This window comes from Penicillium paradoxum, assembly GCF_028828445.1.
Source record: "Penicillium paradoxum strain IBT 22861 chromosome Unknown utg000005l_segment0_segment0, whole genome shotgun sequence".
Taxonomy (NCBI): Eukaryota; Fungi; Ascomycota; class Eurotiomycetes; order Eurotiales; family Aspergillaceae; genus Penicillium; species Penicillium paradoxum.
In genome coordinates this window covers 600,872-615,003 of record NW_026643183.1, presented here as the reverse complement: position 1 = coordinate 615,003, position 14,132 = coordinate 600,872, and the positions used below count along the sequence as shown (strand labels likewise).

Genomic DNA, 14,132 nt, shown 5'->3' with positions numbered 1-14,132 from the left:
ATCACTCTACATGCAGGGCTATACCATCTGTTCCAGATACATCCTTGAAAATACATCCAATATCATCACGTCAATACTTCGTCAATCGTAGAAGAACCTCGGGTGCTGTATCTAGGGAATACATTGATAGTAGGCGGTGAGAAAATGCACGTGATTTGTGTTCGATCGATTTTGCCATGGAGATTATTTCTCCGCAATTCACTCCTCATCCAACTCGAACATTGCTCGCCTGATTTATCGGATCTTTTTTTCTATTTTTGTAGGGGACTCAGAATCAATTTTTCATCATGGCTGATGTGGCTCAAATGGAGGCAGATGTGAAGGAGTACAAGCACCAGGTCAGTTGCCGTAAATGATCAAATGAGCGACCATCACGCGTGCGACACGCCACTAACACAACCAGTAGCTTGAGACGGTTGCATCAGGCTTGCAGGCAGATCCTGAGAATCAGGAACTGCAGAGTCTCAAGTCTGAACTTGAGGATCTCATTGCCCTTTCCGAAGTTGAAATCGCCGAGAATAAACGAATCGCGCCGACCAAACCCGCTCCCAAGGAAAGCCGATTCAACGAGAATAGTGCCCAGAAATCCACTGAACACCTGCAGGAGACAGCTGTGGGAAATGCCCCTGATATCCCACTATCCTTCTCCGTAAATGATACCGTCCTGGCGCGCTGGGTTTCTGGTGACAATGCTTTCTACCCAGCCAAAATTACCTCCATCACCGGTTCCTCTACCAACCCCGTGTACCTTGTCTCATTCAAGTCATATGCAACGGTGGAAAACTTGACAGCCAAGGATATCCGACCCATCTCTGGCACTGACTCGCGAAAGCGCAAGGCTGATGGAACCCCAGGCAGTTCGGCGTCTCCCTCGCCCGCCCCCGCTCACCCCGGTGTGATCTCCGCCGCGGCAGATATCAATCCCGCACTGGCTACCCAGGCTCGCAACGAACCCAACAAGGCAGGTGACGGACTAGTTCGTCCCGCCAAGATGCCTCGCAAGGTCAAGGCGAACAAGGAACTCGAAGCAGGCAAGAACAAATGGCAAGATTTCGCTGCAAAGGCCAAGGTCAAAAGCAAGGGCAAGTTTGGCAAGAAGGACAGCATGTTCCGCACGGGCGAAGGTCTCAACGCTCGAGGTATGGGAAAATCCTATTGAACCATGATATTCCCAGATCAAGGTTTCTCTCTGTCTTTTATTCAATGGATACTAATATTATTCTTCTCTTAGTGGGTGTCACAGGATCCGGTCAGACCATGCGCAAAGATCCGACCCGTACTCGCCATGTTTACCAGCAGACCGAAGATGAGGGCTATTAGGTTGCATATCTTACGTTGCCAGGCCCGTATTGTGATGATCCCGCTCGGGCAAATGGCTATGTCATTTTTTCCTCCATTGTTGCATTTGATGATATCTCTTTGAGTTTTTCTCATACTTGTTTTCGTCGCTAACTGAATCATTGGCGATGCACGCACAAGCATATTTGTCTCTTTACGCTTGAGACTCGGAGTTCCTGTCCATAGAATGGGGGTTCAGCTCGGAGTCAATCTTTTCTATGTTTTGTATTATTACAATGAAGTCATGATTAATTGAAAAGTAACTTGAGGCCATGCCCATGTAGGAACATGTAGGTCTCTACCTAGGTATCAACATCTGCTTAGAGCTGATGGTAGTCGAATGGATCAGCAACCATGTCTCTTTAGTGGCGACAAGGAACACAGCACATTAGAACAAAACCTGGTGGTTCTAGATGCCAAGGAGACAGAGTAAACCAATGTCCGCTAATTCGCGCCACGACATCGCCAAATCATCAGGCGCTCGCATCGATGTGCCTGACGTTAGTGTCCAGTACTACGGGTGGTTGCGAGCCCGTGCGGGGGATCAATGTACCGCGGGTCTCCGCCTTCACGTCACTCTCTTTCCCTTGAAAGCTTGCTTTGGCTCCCCCTTCTCTTTGCTCTCTCTATCTCAGCCTTCCGCCATAGCCATTGTGAAGCTTTGATAATTGATTCTAGTCTACTTTGTGTATTCAGCATCGAATTATTCTATTTTGAATTCACATTCCCTCCTTGTGCCAGCTCGGCCTGGCCCTACAATCTTCCCCACACCGACCAACAGGTGCATGGCCCAACCTTACGACTATTAAAAGTGTTGCTCTCCTAGACATCGCGACTGGGAGACTGATATACAGGGTTCCGACTTGGGTTGCTCTTGCCTTTCCCTTAAGATGTGGTTACCTAGGGCCATTGCTCTGATCGTTGGGCTGGGCTCTGTCACGCCCACGCTTGTCGGTGCACAGGGCGAAACCCAAATCCATGAGAAAGGTCGTTGTGCTATTCGTGGTCATTGTGGAAAGCAGTCAATTTTCGGAGGAGAACTGCCTTGCCCCGATAATGACCTTGCACAACAACCGGAGGATACAGTACGCCAGAAATTGGTAAATCTGTGTGGCAGCAAATGGAGCGAAGGACCGGTCTGCTGTCGAGATGAACAGGTGAGAAACAACAGCCTCGCATTTTAGCAACACCGCCGGATTCATAGTCGCTATGGGGGTATCGAGATGCTGACAAACCTCCTATAGATTGATTCGCTTTCAAGTAACCTCAAACTAGCCGAGGGAATTATCGCATCCTGCCCTGCCTGCCGAGATAACTTCTTCAACATTTTCTGTACCTTTACATGCTCTCCCGATCAATCACTGTTCGTCAATGTCACGAAGACGGAAGAACACAGCTCCGGCAAAAGACTGGTGACCGAATTGGACAATATTTGGTCTGAGGAGTACCAGAGCGGTTTCTTCGATAGCTGCAAGAATGTCAAGAACGGTGCTTCGGGTGGCAAAGCCATTGATTTTATCGGTGGTGGTGCGAAAGATTATACACAGTTCCTGAAATTCTTAGGTGATAAGAAATTTCTTGGAAGCCCATTCCAGATTAACTATCACACAGAGCCCACTGGATCTGATGCACAAGGAATGAAGGCTTTGTCAATCAAGCCGAAAGCCTGCAATGACGAGGACGAATCCTTCCGATGCTCTTGCGTGGACTGCCCTGATGTGTGTCCTGAATTACCTACTATCTCTCCCCACAAAATATGCTATGTAGGCCTTCTACCATGTCTGTCCTTTGCGGTCATTCTTGTTTATTCGATATTCCTTTTGTTTGTCATTGCTCTCGCCACTTATGTTACATACAAGGAACGCCGGTTCCGCAAACCAGAGCGAGTGCGCTTGTTGCAGGATCCCACGCCCAGTGACGATGAGGACGAAGGGGAAATCGTGCACCGTGGAGGATATATGGAACGGCCACAGGGGGTTTACAAGCTCAATTCTCTGTTGTCAGTCTTGTTTCATCGAATTGGTGGAGCTTGTGCGCGCTTCCCAGCAATTACGATATCCTCTAGCATCATTGGGGTGGCGCTTCTAAGCCTAGGGTGGCTACGCTTTGCCGTAGAAACTGACCCGGTGCGACTCTGGGTGAGCCCGTCATCTGCGGCGGCCCAGGAAAAGGATTTCTTCGATCAGAGCTTTGGTCCATTTTATAGAGCCGAGCAGGTATTCCTGGTGAATAACCGCCCAGAGAACGACTCCCGCTCTCTTTTGGACTATGAAACTCTCAATTGGTGGTTCGACGTTGAGTCCCGTGTGCGGCGCGTGATATCCTTAAACAAGGCTCTCAGTCTAGACGACGTTTGTTTTAACCCCACTGGAGAAGGCTGTGTCGTGCAATCAGTCACTGGGTATTTCGGTGGTTCCGTTTCAAATCTTGACCCGGATACATGGCAGGACCGACTGAATCACTGTACAGAATCGCCTGGAGACCCTAGCTGTCTTCCTGATTTCTCGCAGCCTCTCAAGCCCGAAATGATTCTTGGTGGGTATGAAGATACAGGGAATGTCTTGGATGCCCAAGCACTCATCGTGACCTGGGTAGTGAACAACTACGCACAAGGAACAGAAGAAGAGGCAGGAGCCATCGATTGGGAGAACACATTCCAAGCCGTTCTCGGGGTGGTCCAAGAAGAAGCTGCCGAGCGAGGCCTTCGCGTGTCTTTCAACTCCGAGGCCAGCTTGGAGCAAGAATTGAACAAGTCCACCAACACAGATGCAAGAATTGTTGTCATCAGTTATCTGATTATGTTCTTCTATGCCTCAATGGCGCTGGGTTCCGTCACGATTACCTGGAGGTCTCTGTTGACCAACCCGTCCAATGCTCTCGTTCAGTCTAAATTCACGCTGGGAATTGTGGGGATCCTCATTGTTCTGATGTCTGTTTCTGCATCAGTCGGACTGTTCTCTGCGGCGGGAGTCAAGGTGACCTTGATCATAGCTGAAGTGATTCCGTTCTTGGTCCTGGCAGTTGGAGTAGACAATATCTTTTTGATCGTTCACGAGTTCGAGCGAGTCAATATCAGCCACCCCGACGAAGAAGTTGACGAGCGAGTTGCCCGAGCAGTCAGTCGGATCGGACCTAGCATCTTCTTGTCTGCCTTGACCGAGACCGTGGCCTTTGCCTTGGGCGTCTTCGTTGGCATGCCTGCTGTGAAAAACTTTGCCGCCTATGCTGCCGGCGCTGTCTTTATCAACGCCATTCTTCAAATGACCATGTTCATCTCCGTCCTGGCTCTGAATCAAAGGCGTGTGCAAAGTCTTCGTGCGGACTGTGTTCCTTGTCTGACTGTCCGAAAAGCAAACTCCTTCGGCTTTCCCGAGGAAAATTATGATGGTCAGGAGGCAGAAGGTACTTTACAGACATTCATCCGGCGGGTATACGCGCCCTTCCTGCTGGATCGTCGGGTAAAGGTCGGCGTTGTTATCTTTTTCTTGGGCCTTTTGACTGCTGGTCTTGCTCTTATTCCCGAGGTTGCTCTTGGTTTAGATCAGCGGATTGCGCTCCCTAGAGACTCGTACCTCATTTCATATTTCAATGACCTGGATTCATATTTTGGCGCAGGGCCTCCAGTCTACTTTGTGACTCGGGATGTGAACGTCACAAAGCGAAGTCACCAGCAACAGCTTTGTGGGCGATTTACCACCTGCGAGGAATATTCCCTGCCGTTCATTCTCGAGCAAGAATCCAAGCGCGCAGATGTTTCTTATCTTGCAGGCTCTGCCGCCAGCTGGGTCGATGATTTCTTCTATTGGTTGAACCCCCAGCAAGATTGCTGCAAAGAGGATGGCAAGCTCTGCTTCGAGAATCGTGTTCCTGCGTGGAATATCTCTCTTTCGGGGATGCCAGAAGGGTCTGAATTCGTACATTATGCAAAGAAATGGATCGGTGCTCCCACCGATGCCTCTTGTCCTCTTGGTGGCAAAGCACCCTACAGCAATGCTTTGGTCATTGACGAGGAGCACATGACGATAAATGCCAGTCATTTCCGTACTAGTCACACGCCCCTCCGGAGCCAGAGTGAATTCATCGAGGCGTATATCGCGGCTCGCCGGATTGCAGATAGCATCTCCCAAGAGCATGATATCGATGTTTTCCCATACTCGAAGTTTTATATCTTCTTCGATCAATATGTCTCGATTGTACGACTTACCGGTACCCTTCTTGGGTCAGCCGTGGCTATCATCTTCATCCTGACCTCTGTGATCCTTGGGTCTGTGGCCACAGGCGCTGTTGTTACAACCACTGTGGTAATGATAGTCGTGGACATCATTGGCACGATGGCAATCGCCGGCGTCTCGTTAAATGCCGTCTCTCTTGTCAATCTGGTTATCTGTGTGGGTATCGGTGTTGAATTCTGTGCTCACATTGCCCGAGCATTCATGTTCCCCGCTCGACCTATTATGGATAAGGTGCCTGCCGAATTCCGTGGTAAGGATGCTCGAGCATGGACGGCGTTGGTCAACGTTGGTGGGAGTGTTTTCAGCGGTATCACTGTGACAAAACTTCTGGGAGTGTGCGTCTTGGCGTTCACTCGGAGCAAGATTTTCGAGATCTACTACTTCCGCGTATGGCTGGCCTTGGTCGTTTTTGCGGCTGTCCATGCTCTCATCTTCTTACCCGTCGCCCTCAGTTACTTTGGTGGTGGTGGTACGTGCAACTGGCCCCCTTTTCTGATGTTATATACCCAGAGCTTTTACTAATTGACCTAGGTTACTTTGATCCTGCATCGGACGGTGGCCTCGAGGCCAATCTTGCTTCCCGCGGCTATCGCTCATCGCTACTGAACGATGATTATGATTCTGATGAATATTAGCACCCGGTTGCCTGGGGCCTCACTCAGTGGGTCTTCTGGAACTCACCGGATGCACGACGGTTGGGACGTATATGCACGAGCTATTGCCAACGGGTGTCATCATGGACATGCCGCCATAATTTGGGGTTTGCTTTTGGTTTACAAACGACGTAGTATGGAATAGGAGTTTTCGGGCTTAGGATCTTTCTACTATCTTCTTTCTTTTCTCTGTCTTTGTTCCTGTGGATGATATCATTGCATCTTTTTTTTTAGGTTGGATGGAAGCTGCATTTGTATGTAGTCATAGCCGGGAAACGATCATATCTCAATTCCAGTCTTCATGATCAACTACTGCCCAAGAAACAAAGAATGACCAGACTGATATCCAATGAACATGAAGTCATAAAATCTCTGCCCAAAATCCCGCGTGTTGACAATTGTTCCCGCGCTAAGCCCAATTAGGCACCAGCCCACTCCCCTAAATTTTTTTTTTCTGTCCTTCTCTTTTCTTCTCTCTCTCTCCCCCACTACTCTCCTTTTTTTTCATCTCTCTTTTCTTTTTTCTTTCCTGTCCATATTGCTTTGTGATACCCCCTTTGAGCTGTTTGTCTGAGACAGACTGCTCAATCTTTCTTTCTGCCGCCTGCGTCTCTATTTGAGACCTTGGGCAACTGAGACCGTCGAGAAGAAAAAGACCGAGAAAACCCTTTCACATTCCTCGCTTCCATCATGGATCAACAGCGATTCCTGCAACAATTGCAGATTATCCTGGATCGTGAGTCGTCTTGCAACGTCGAACCTAATGTTCTTCTCGCTGACCCCGTCATGTAGCTTCCCAGGGAAGTCTCAAGGAGGCCACCGGAGTCTTGCAAAAGGAATTCTACAACAAGCCAGAGTCCCTTGTGTTCCTCATCCAGATTTGCACAAGCCATGATGATCAGAACCTGCGCCAGCTCGCTTCTGTGGAATCCCGGACCCTAGTTGCCAAGCACTGGGTGAAGGTGCCCGCGAATCAGAAGCCCCAGATCCGTGAACAGCTGCTCCGATCTACCATGGGCGAGAGCTCTTCCCTCGTCCAGCACTCTATCGCTCAAATCATCTCTGCTATCGCTAAGATCGATCTGAACGATGGTGAGTGGGCCGACTTGCCCAACCTCCTGCTGCAGGCTGGCAACAGTGGCAATGCCGGTGAGCGCGCTGTCGCCATCTACATCCTCTTCACTATTCTCGATACTCTCGGTGAAGGATTCGAGGAGAAGTTCCAGGACCTCTTCAACTTGTTCAACAAGACTATCCGAGACCCCGAGAGTGCCGAAGTCCGCATCAACACTCTCATGTCTTTGAGCAAGTTGGGTATGCACCTTGATTCTGAGGAGGATGAGGCCCCTGTCAAGGCTTTCCAGGCTCTGGTTCCCGCCATGGTCGACATCCTTAAGCACTCCATTGAGCAGCAGGAGGAGGATCACATCTTGCAGTCCTTTGAGGTCTTCCAGACTTTGCTTGGCTGTGACCCTGCCTTGCTGACCGTCCACCTCAAGGATCTGGTTATGTTGATGAACCAGATCGCTGCCAATACTGAAGTCGATGAAGATGTTCGCACCCAGGCCATCAGCTTCCTGATGCAGACTATCCAATACCGCAAGCTCAAGGTTCAGGGCATGCGCATTGGTGAGGAGCTCACCCGCTCTGCTCTCCAAATCGTTACCGAGCTGGGCGATAGCGCTCTTGGTGATGATGATATCACACCTGCCCGCTCTGCCCTCGGTCTCCTGGACATGCTCTCCCAGAGCTTGCCCCCTAGCCAGGTCGTTGTTCCCTTGCTCCACGCGCTTGGTCAATACTTCAACAACGCCGACCCCGACTACCGTCGCGCCGGTATCATGGCGCTGGGCATGTGTGTTGAGGGTGCCCCTGACTTTATCAGCACCCAGATGAAGGACATCTTCCCCATGGTCCTCCAGCTCCTTGCTGATCAAGAGCCCAAGGTGCGCCAAGCTTCCTTGCACGCTGTTGCTCGTCTGGCCGAGGACCTCGTTGAGGATCTCAGCACTGAGCACGCTCGTCTCATGCCCTTGCTCTTCCAGAACTTGGCCAGCGCCATGCAAGAGTACAAGGGTGAGGAGGAAGGCCCCACACTCGATATCATCAAGGCTGGTATCAGTGCCATTGATGCCGTTGTCGATGGCTTGGACGAGAAGGATGTTGCTCCCTACCAGGCCGAACTTGTCCCTATCCTTCACAACCTTTTCAAGCACCCCGATTTCAAGATCAAGGCCCTCGCTGCCGGTGCTCTTGGCTCCCTCGCCTCTTCTGCTGGAGATTCATTCCTCTCGTTCTTCGATGAGTCGATGCACCTTCTCCAAGAGTTCGCTACCGTCAAGGACAGCGAAGACGAGCTCGATCTCCGTGCCAGTGTCACCGATTCTATGGGTGAGATGGCTGCTGCTGCTGGTCCCGACCGCTACCAGCCCTATGTGGAGCCCCTTATGCGTGCCACTGAAGAGGCTCTCCACCTTGGACACTCCCGTCTTAAGGAGAGCACCTACATCTTCTGGGGTGCTATGGCTAAGGTGTACGGTGACCACTTCTCTCCTTTCCTCGAAGGTGTTGTCAAGGGCCTCTATGATTGTCTCGAGCAGGACGAGAATGACCTTGATGTCGATTTCGGCAGCGCTGGCAAGGATCTTGCTGGCCAAGAGGTTACCTTCAATGGCCGTAAGATCAAGATCGCCAGTGCTGAAGATGAGGATGATGGTGAAATTGAAGATATTGATCTCGAAGATGAGGATGATTGGGATGACATCACTGCCACCACTCCTATCTCTCTTGAGAAGGAAATCGCTGTTGAGGTCATCGGTGACCTTGTTACCCACACCCGCAGCTCGTTCCTGCCCTACTTTGAGAAGACCATTGAGCATGTGATGCCCCTCTGTGAGCACCCTTATGAGGGTGTCCGCAAGAGCACCATTAGCACTTTGCACCGCTCTTACGCCATGCTCTTTGCCATCGCCGAGGAGAACGGCCAGATGCCCAAGTGGCAGCCTGGTCTCCCCCTTCAGGTCCAGCCTGCCAAGGAGGTCCAGAAGTTTGGTGAGATTCTCATGACTGCCACTGTCAAAATGTGGACTGAAGAGGATGACCGGTATGTTTCAACCCTTTTTCCCCGATCCCTTGGTTACGTTGCCCACAATTTCTATGATGATGTTTTTCCGCTTAACCCAGCTCACTTTGATACGCCAAAGGCGTACTTGATGTAAACGGCGAAGTCTACACTCTGAGAAATTCTTCTATCATCTTGTTCTCTATCACTCATACATTTGAGGACCTGATTGCTGACTGTTAAATGATAGTTCTACCGTCGCTGACATCAACCGCAACATGGCTGAGAACCTGCGCTTCTGCGGTCCTGCCCTCATTGCCAATGAGACCATGCTCCACAACGTTATCCAGATGGTCACTGATATCATCACCAAGCAGCATATCTGCCAGGTGGAGTTCGGTCCTGAGGAGGAGACTCTTGAGGCCGGCGAGGAAAGCTCCGAGTTTGACTGGATTGTTGTTGACACTGCTCTGGATGTTGTCTCCGGCATGGCTGCTGCCATGGGCCCAAGTTTCGCTGAACTCTGGAAAGTGTTCGAGAAGACTATCCTGCGCTATGCCGGTAGCACCGAGTCCCTTGAGCGCGCCACCGCTGTCGGTGTTCTTGCTGAGTGCATCAATGGCATGGGCGCTGCCGTGACTCCCTTCACCCCTGTCTTCATGAAGCTGCTCCTTCACCGCCTCGCCGATGAGGATTCCCAGACCAAGTCCAACGCTGCTTATGCTATTGGCCGCCTCATCCAGCACTCTAACGCTGAGGCTGAGATCAGCAAGGAGATCCCCACCATCCTTTCTCGTCTCGAGTCTTGCCTTCAGATGAATGTCTCTCGTCTCCAGGACAATGCTACTGGCTGTGTTAGCCGCATGATCCTGCGTTACCGCGATAGCGTTCCCACCAAGGATGTTCTTCCTGCCCTGGTTAACATTCTTCCCCTGAAGAACGACTTTGAGGAGAACGAGCCCCTTTACCGTATGATTTGCCAGATGTACAAGTGGGAGGATGCCACCATCCGCGAGCTCACTCCCAGCCTCCTTCCCGTCTTCCAGTCCGTCCTGACTGGTGATGAGGACCAGTTGGAGGAAGAGCGCCGTGCTGAGCTCATTGAGCTCGTCAAGTGGCTGAACCAGATGCAGCCCGGTGCCGCTCCCTGGGTTGAGCAGCTGTAAGCGGACTGCTTTGTTATGGATTGATGAACCAAAAAGGATTTATATAATGGATAGACGGATGGCTTGGAAGCCCAAGATGACTAGACGATACCCCAGTCACTGCGGCGATGATTGACGAACCCCTTCAAAAGTTGCTGTTGTACATACTGTCAATGACTACATGTTTTGATACTCTACCTTGAATTTCCTAAGACGTAGCGCCTCACGAGTAATCCTTAGCTCCTTGTATAGATTTATGTGTTCGCCGTGGAGTACTAGGACTTCGTTCAGCTCAATCCTGTGACGTGGGTGGCTCCAGTCCGATCAAGATGCAGAGTATAACATCGAGATTCCAACGTTCTTGTTTCAGGCAATGATCTAATGCTTATGTTGGGCTTGTGTCTCGTGCATCTCGTTGGGTTTTCAATCCCTGGGCTCTGCAAGTTGGTGCATTCGATATATGGCTGCCTGTTCGGTCCTCACTTTCTCCAGTCTTCATTCCCCCAACCTCCGCTGCTTTCGCTAGATCTTTGTAATTCTTTCCTTGTCTGAAGGTATGCTATATCTGAGACTCCGACTCTCAAGGGAATCTTTTGAATCTGACCGTATCTCTCCCAGATCTACCCAGGTAATCGGGCATTACCTCCGCCATGGCCGTCACCTCCATCTCACTCCCGTTCGATTGCACCCTTCCTTCTAGCAGCTCCGGCAGCTCTATCAAAAAACCCATTAAATCAGTCTCCAAGCCGTGCTTTGGCTGTGACTGTGGCGACGAAGAATGCGATTGTTGTATATGCACTGTGATGTGAGCTGCGAGCCGTCCGCCGCATCCTCCCTCTAACTTCATATTTGGGATTCCCGATCGAGGATGATTCAATGGCATGATGAGGGATCCAAATAGGGGGCATTATCTGTCGAGCACCTGTGGATCAGGGCTCAGTACATTGGGGAGACTGGCATTTAATGGGGTTCCTGTTCTGGTTTCTGGCGGTCGGGAGCCTATGGCATAGGTACTCCCCAATAAGACGAGATTTGACGCAGCAATGGAGCTTCATCCTCCTCAAGATACATAGAACTCTTCACGTGGAAGATGAATCTATTGATCTCGACTGCTTTAACCAGTCCCTTGTTCCCTTAGGACGTAGACTGCACGAGGCTAGACCTTGTATCGGGAGAACCTCCAGCTTCCCCGTGGCTGAGTCAGCGGAACCTTTGTCAGCGGCCCCGGGCCTTTTTGCCTCCTCCAGGCCTTTGAGCTTAATTCTCTACATCGATGGCCAGAGTCATTGCAATGCCCTGCAATGTATTCCCCATCCAATGCCTCAACCGATCAGCCCCCAAAGCGGACGGCTCGTGCATGTGACTCCTGTTACAAAAGAAAGGCAAGTCATACGTCATCAACTCCTGATCTGTCGCTCAACTGGTCCAGATCAAATGTGATGCCGAGCTGCCAAAGTGTAATTGGTGTAGTCACCATAATATTCCATGTACATTCCAGCGGGTCGTGCAGAGGAAAAGAAAAAATCCGGATGATGGAGGGTAAGTCTATATCTCGAGCTTGGTTTTAGATTTTCGAACTGACATTGGAACTAGACGTCCCAAAGTTTCACGGCTGTCAGAGCGAATCAGTCGCATCGAGCAGCTTCTTGCGGGAAATCTCGTAGGCGATCAACTTTCTGGTAAAGCGCTTCTTTAGATGTGTGTATCCAAGAGCGAACCTGAACTAATTGGCAGCAGTGCCTGGGGACTCACCTCAATCTCTTGAGGCTACCACGACAGCCAGCAGCTCTCCGGGCACCAATCAGGCCCCAGATCCATCGTCAGTACGAGTTCACTTTGCTGGCAAAGAGCTGGGTGTCATTAGTTTAATCACTGGGACGCCGTCGTTGTTTCCCGAGGGACAGGAATGGATCAAAGCTCGTACAGGACAACATGTCGCAGTTGATAAACTCAGCCCGACCCGAGTACCATGGGATAAAGAGCGTGGGAAAACTTATAACACTTTCTTGATGAACATGAACACTCGGACTTCCTTTGAGCTTCCTGACTGGGACACCGTGCAGGCGTACTTCAAGGCTTTTGAGAGGTGCAAGGTGATGCGGCGCATCTTTCCGATTATGGATCCAGAACTTTTCGCGGAGACTATCCACAGGGCTTACCGTCAACCATCCTCCTCGTTCAAATACGGCCAAGCTAGCGCCAGAGTTTGCGTCATTGCTTTTCTTACCTTTGCTTCGCGTCTCCCTCCGGTCAATGACCTTGCTAGGGCAACAGCTAATATCCCACCTATCGACCATGATATACTCGCCACAAAGGCGCAATTTTTCATGCCGCAAGTATTACAAGAGCCTGCCAGTCTAGACGCAGCACAGGCCTTGACGATTCTGGTGAGTGACTCACTCGGGCGTGCCATTGATGACTGACCAGCAACTAGACTCTGTTCGAGCTATCTTCGGGAAACATGCGGGCAACTAACTACTATGCGGCGATTGCTGCCCGACTCATTTTCATGCTTGGTGGCAATCTTGCTAGTAGTCCAGCCGTCTCAACGGACACTCACAGCCAACAACAGCACCACCAACAACACCAACAACTACGAAATTTATTTTGGATTTGCTACACAATTGATAAAGATCTCGCACTGCGCACCGGACAACCCCCTACTATTACGGACGAAAATTGTGATCTGTCACTTCCAGCGGGATATCTCGATCGGGCGTTCTTAGACGTGGAGGATGAGGATGCCCCATGGTATGGACCAGTATTTCCATTCGACTTGCGTCTCAGTATCATCAAGACCCGAGTACACCGAGAATTATACTCAGTCAGCAGCCTCCAAAAATCAGATGCCGAGCTGCTCAAGTCCATCCGAGAACTCGATGACAGCCTGGAAGAATGGCGGCTTTCAGTCCCTCCAAAGTGGCGCCCAACTATGTCTTTCTCATCCGAGACGTCCGATCCAAACATGGGCATGCATTCCGTCATGCTGCGTCTAAATTATCACCTATGCATGACAATCATTCACCAAGCGAGTGCACGGTGCAAGGCGTGGGTCCAAGGGCAAAGCGGCATGATGGATGGAGTGAGTTCAAGCATGGCACTCTCAGTAGAAGCCAGTCGATCAAGTCTATGCTACCTCGAGGCGGCAGAACATGTTGTGGCCGACGGGGTCTTTTGGTATGTTATCCTCACCATGCTCTTTGGAATTCAAGCTAATCAAGCTACCTCATCCCAGGACTCTCATCTTCTATCCAATGTCTGCGCTACTCACAATCTTCTGCAGCATCCTCCAGAACCCATTGGACCCACACTCGCGCGAAGATTTGGGCCGATTGAATGTCGCCACTGTTATGATTGAGCGTATCTTCAAACGAAAATTGCCTGCTAATGAGCTTGTGCATTTCAAAATTGTTGCTGATTTCATCGGAGAATTGAAGCGATTGGCTGAATGTGCTATTGACAAGGCGTGGGCGGAGCAGCGCGCTGCCTCTTATTGATTTACACATCGCTTTCCCCATTCTGTGGGTTGATGTCACTGGCTGCATTTTAGCGTGGGGAGTCTCATGGATTACGATACTTAGGATTAATAGAAATATGTAATTCGATAGAAATAAAGACGCTCGGTCATCTGAATGTATTGCATTCGGGTAGAGATGAGCGCAATGTTCGATAGAACTATATCGAACTATATTCCATAGTATAC

General features: G+C 50.4%; 4 protein-coding genes across 4 annotated transcripts; all 4 read left to right on the top strand.

The window, feature by feature from the left end:
* Nucleotides 1–287: 287 nt before the first annotated feature.
* On the top strand, nucleotides 288–1,320 carry N7457_005272 (tudor domain-containing protein; the record flags this gene model as incomplete). The annotated part of the gene is made up of 3 exons (XM_057176317.1): nucleotides 288–338; nucleotides 407–1,139; nucleotides 1,232–1,320. 3 exons carry the CDS (start codon nucleotides 288–290, stop codon nucleotides 1,318–1,320), a joined length of 873 nt encoding a protein of 290 aa, XP_057030619.1.
* A 908-nt stretch (nucleotides 1,321–2,228) lies between these two features.
* ncr1 (sphingolipid transporter NCR1) lies at nucleotides 2,229–6,205 on the top strand (the record flags this gene model as incomplete). The annotated part of the gene is made up of 3 exons (XM_057176316.1): nucleotides 2,229–2,495; nucleotides 2,583–6,039; nucleotides 6,102–6,205. The coding sequence occupies 3 exons, from the start codon at nucleotides 2,229–2,231 to the stop codon at nucleotides 6,203–6,205; spliced, it is 3,828 nt and encodes a 1,275-aa protein (XP_057030618.1).
* Nucleotides 6,206–6,913: 708 nt separating this feature from the next.
* Nucleotides 6,914–10,450, top strand: N7457_005270 (putative importin beta-4 subunit; the record flags this gene model as incomplete). Its single annotated transcript, XM_057176315.1, has 3 exons — nucleotides 6,914–6,959; nucleotides 7,016–9,326; nucleotides 9,535–10,450. 3 exons carry the CDS (start codon nucleotides 6,914–6,916, stop codon nucleotides 10,448–10,450), a joined length of 3,273 nt encoding a protein of 1,090 aa, XP_057030617.1.
* A 629-nt stretch (nucleotides 10,451–11,079) lies between these two features.
* Nucleotides 11,080–13,926, top strand: N7457_005269 (putative C6 transcription factor; the record flags this gene model as incomplete). The annotated part of the gene is made up of 5 exons (XM_057176314.1): nucleotides 11,080–11,234; nucleotides 12,023–12,108; nucleotides 12,167–12,816; nucleotides 12,864–13,606; nucleotides 13,665–13,926. The coding sequence occupies 5 exons, from the start codon at nucleotides 11,080–11,082 to the stop codon at nucleotides 13,924–13,926; spliced, it is 1,896 nt and encodes a 631-aa protein (XP_057030616.1).
* Between the last annotated feature and the right edge of the window lie 206 nt (nucleotides 13,927–14,132).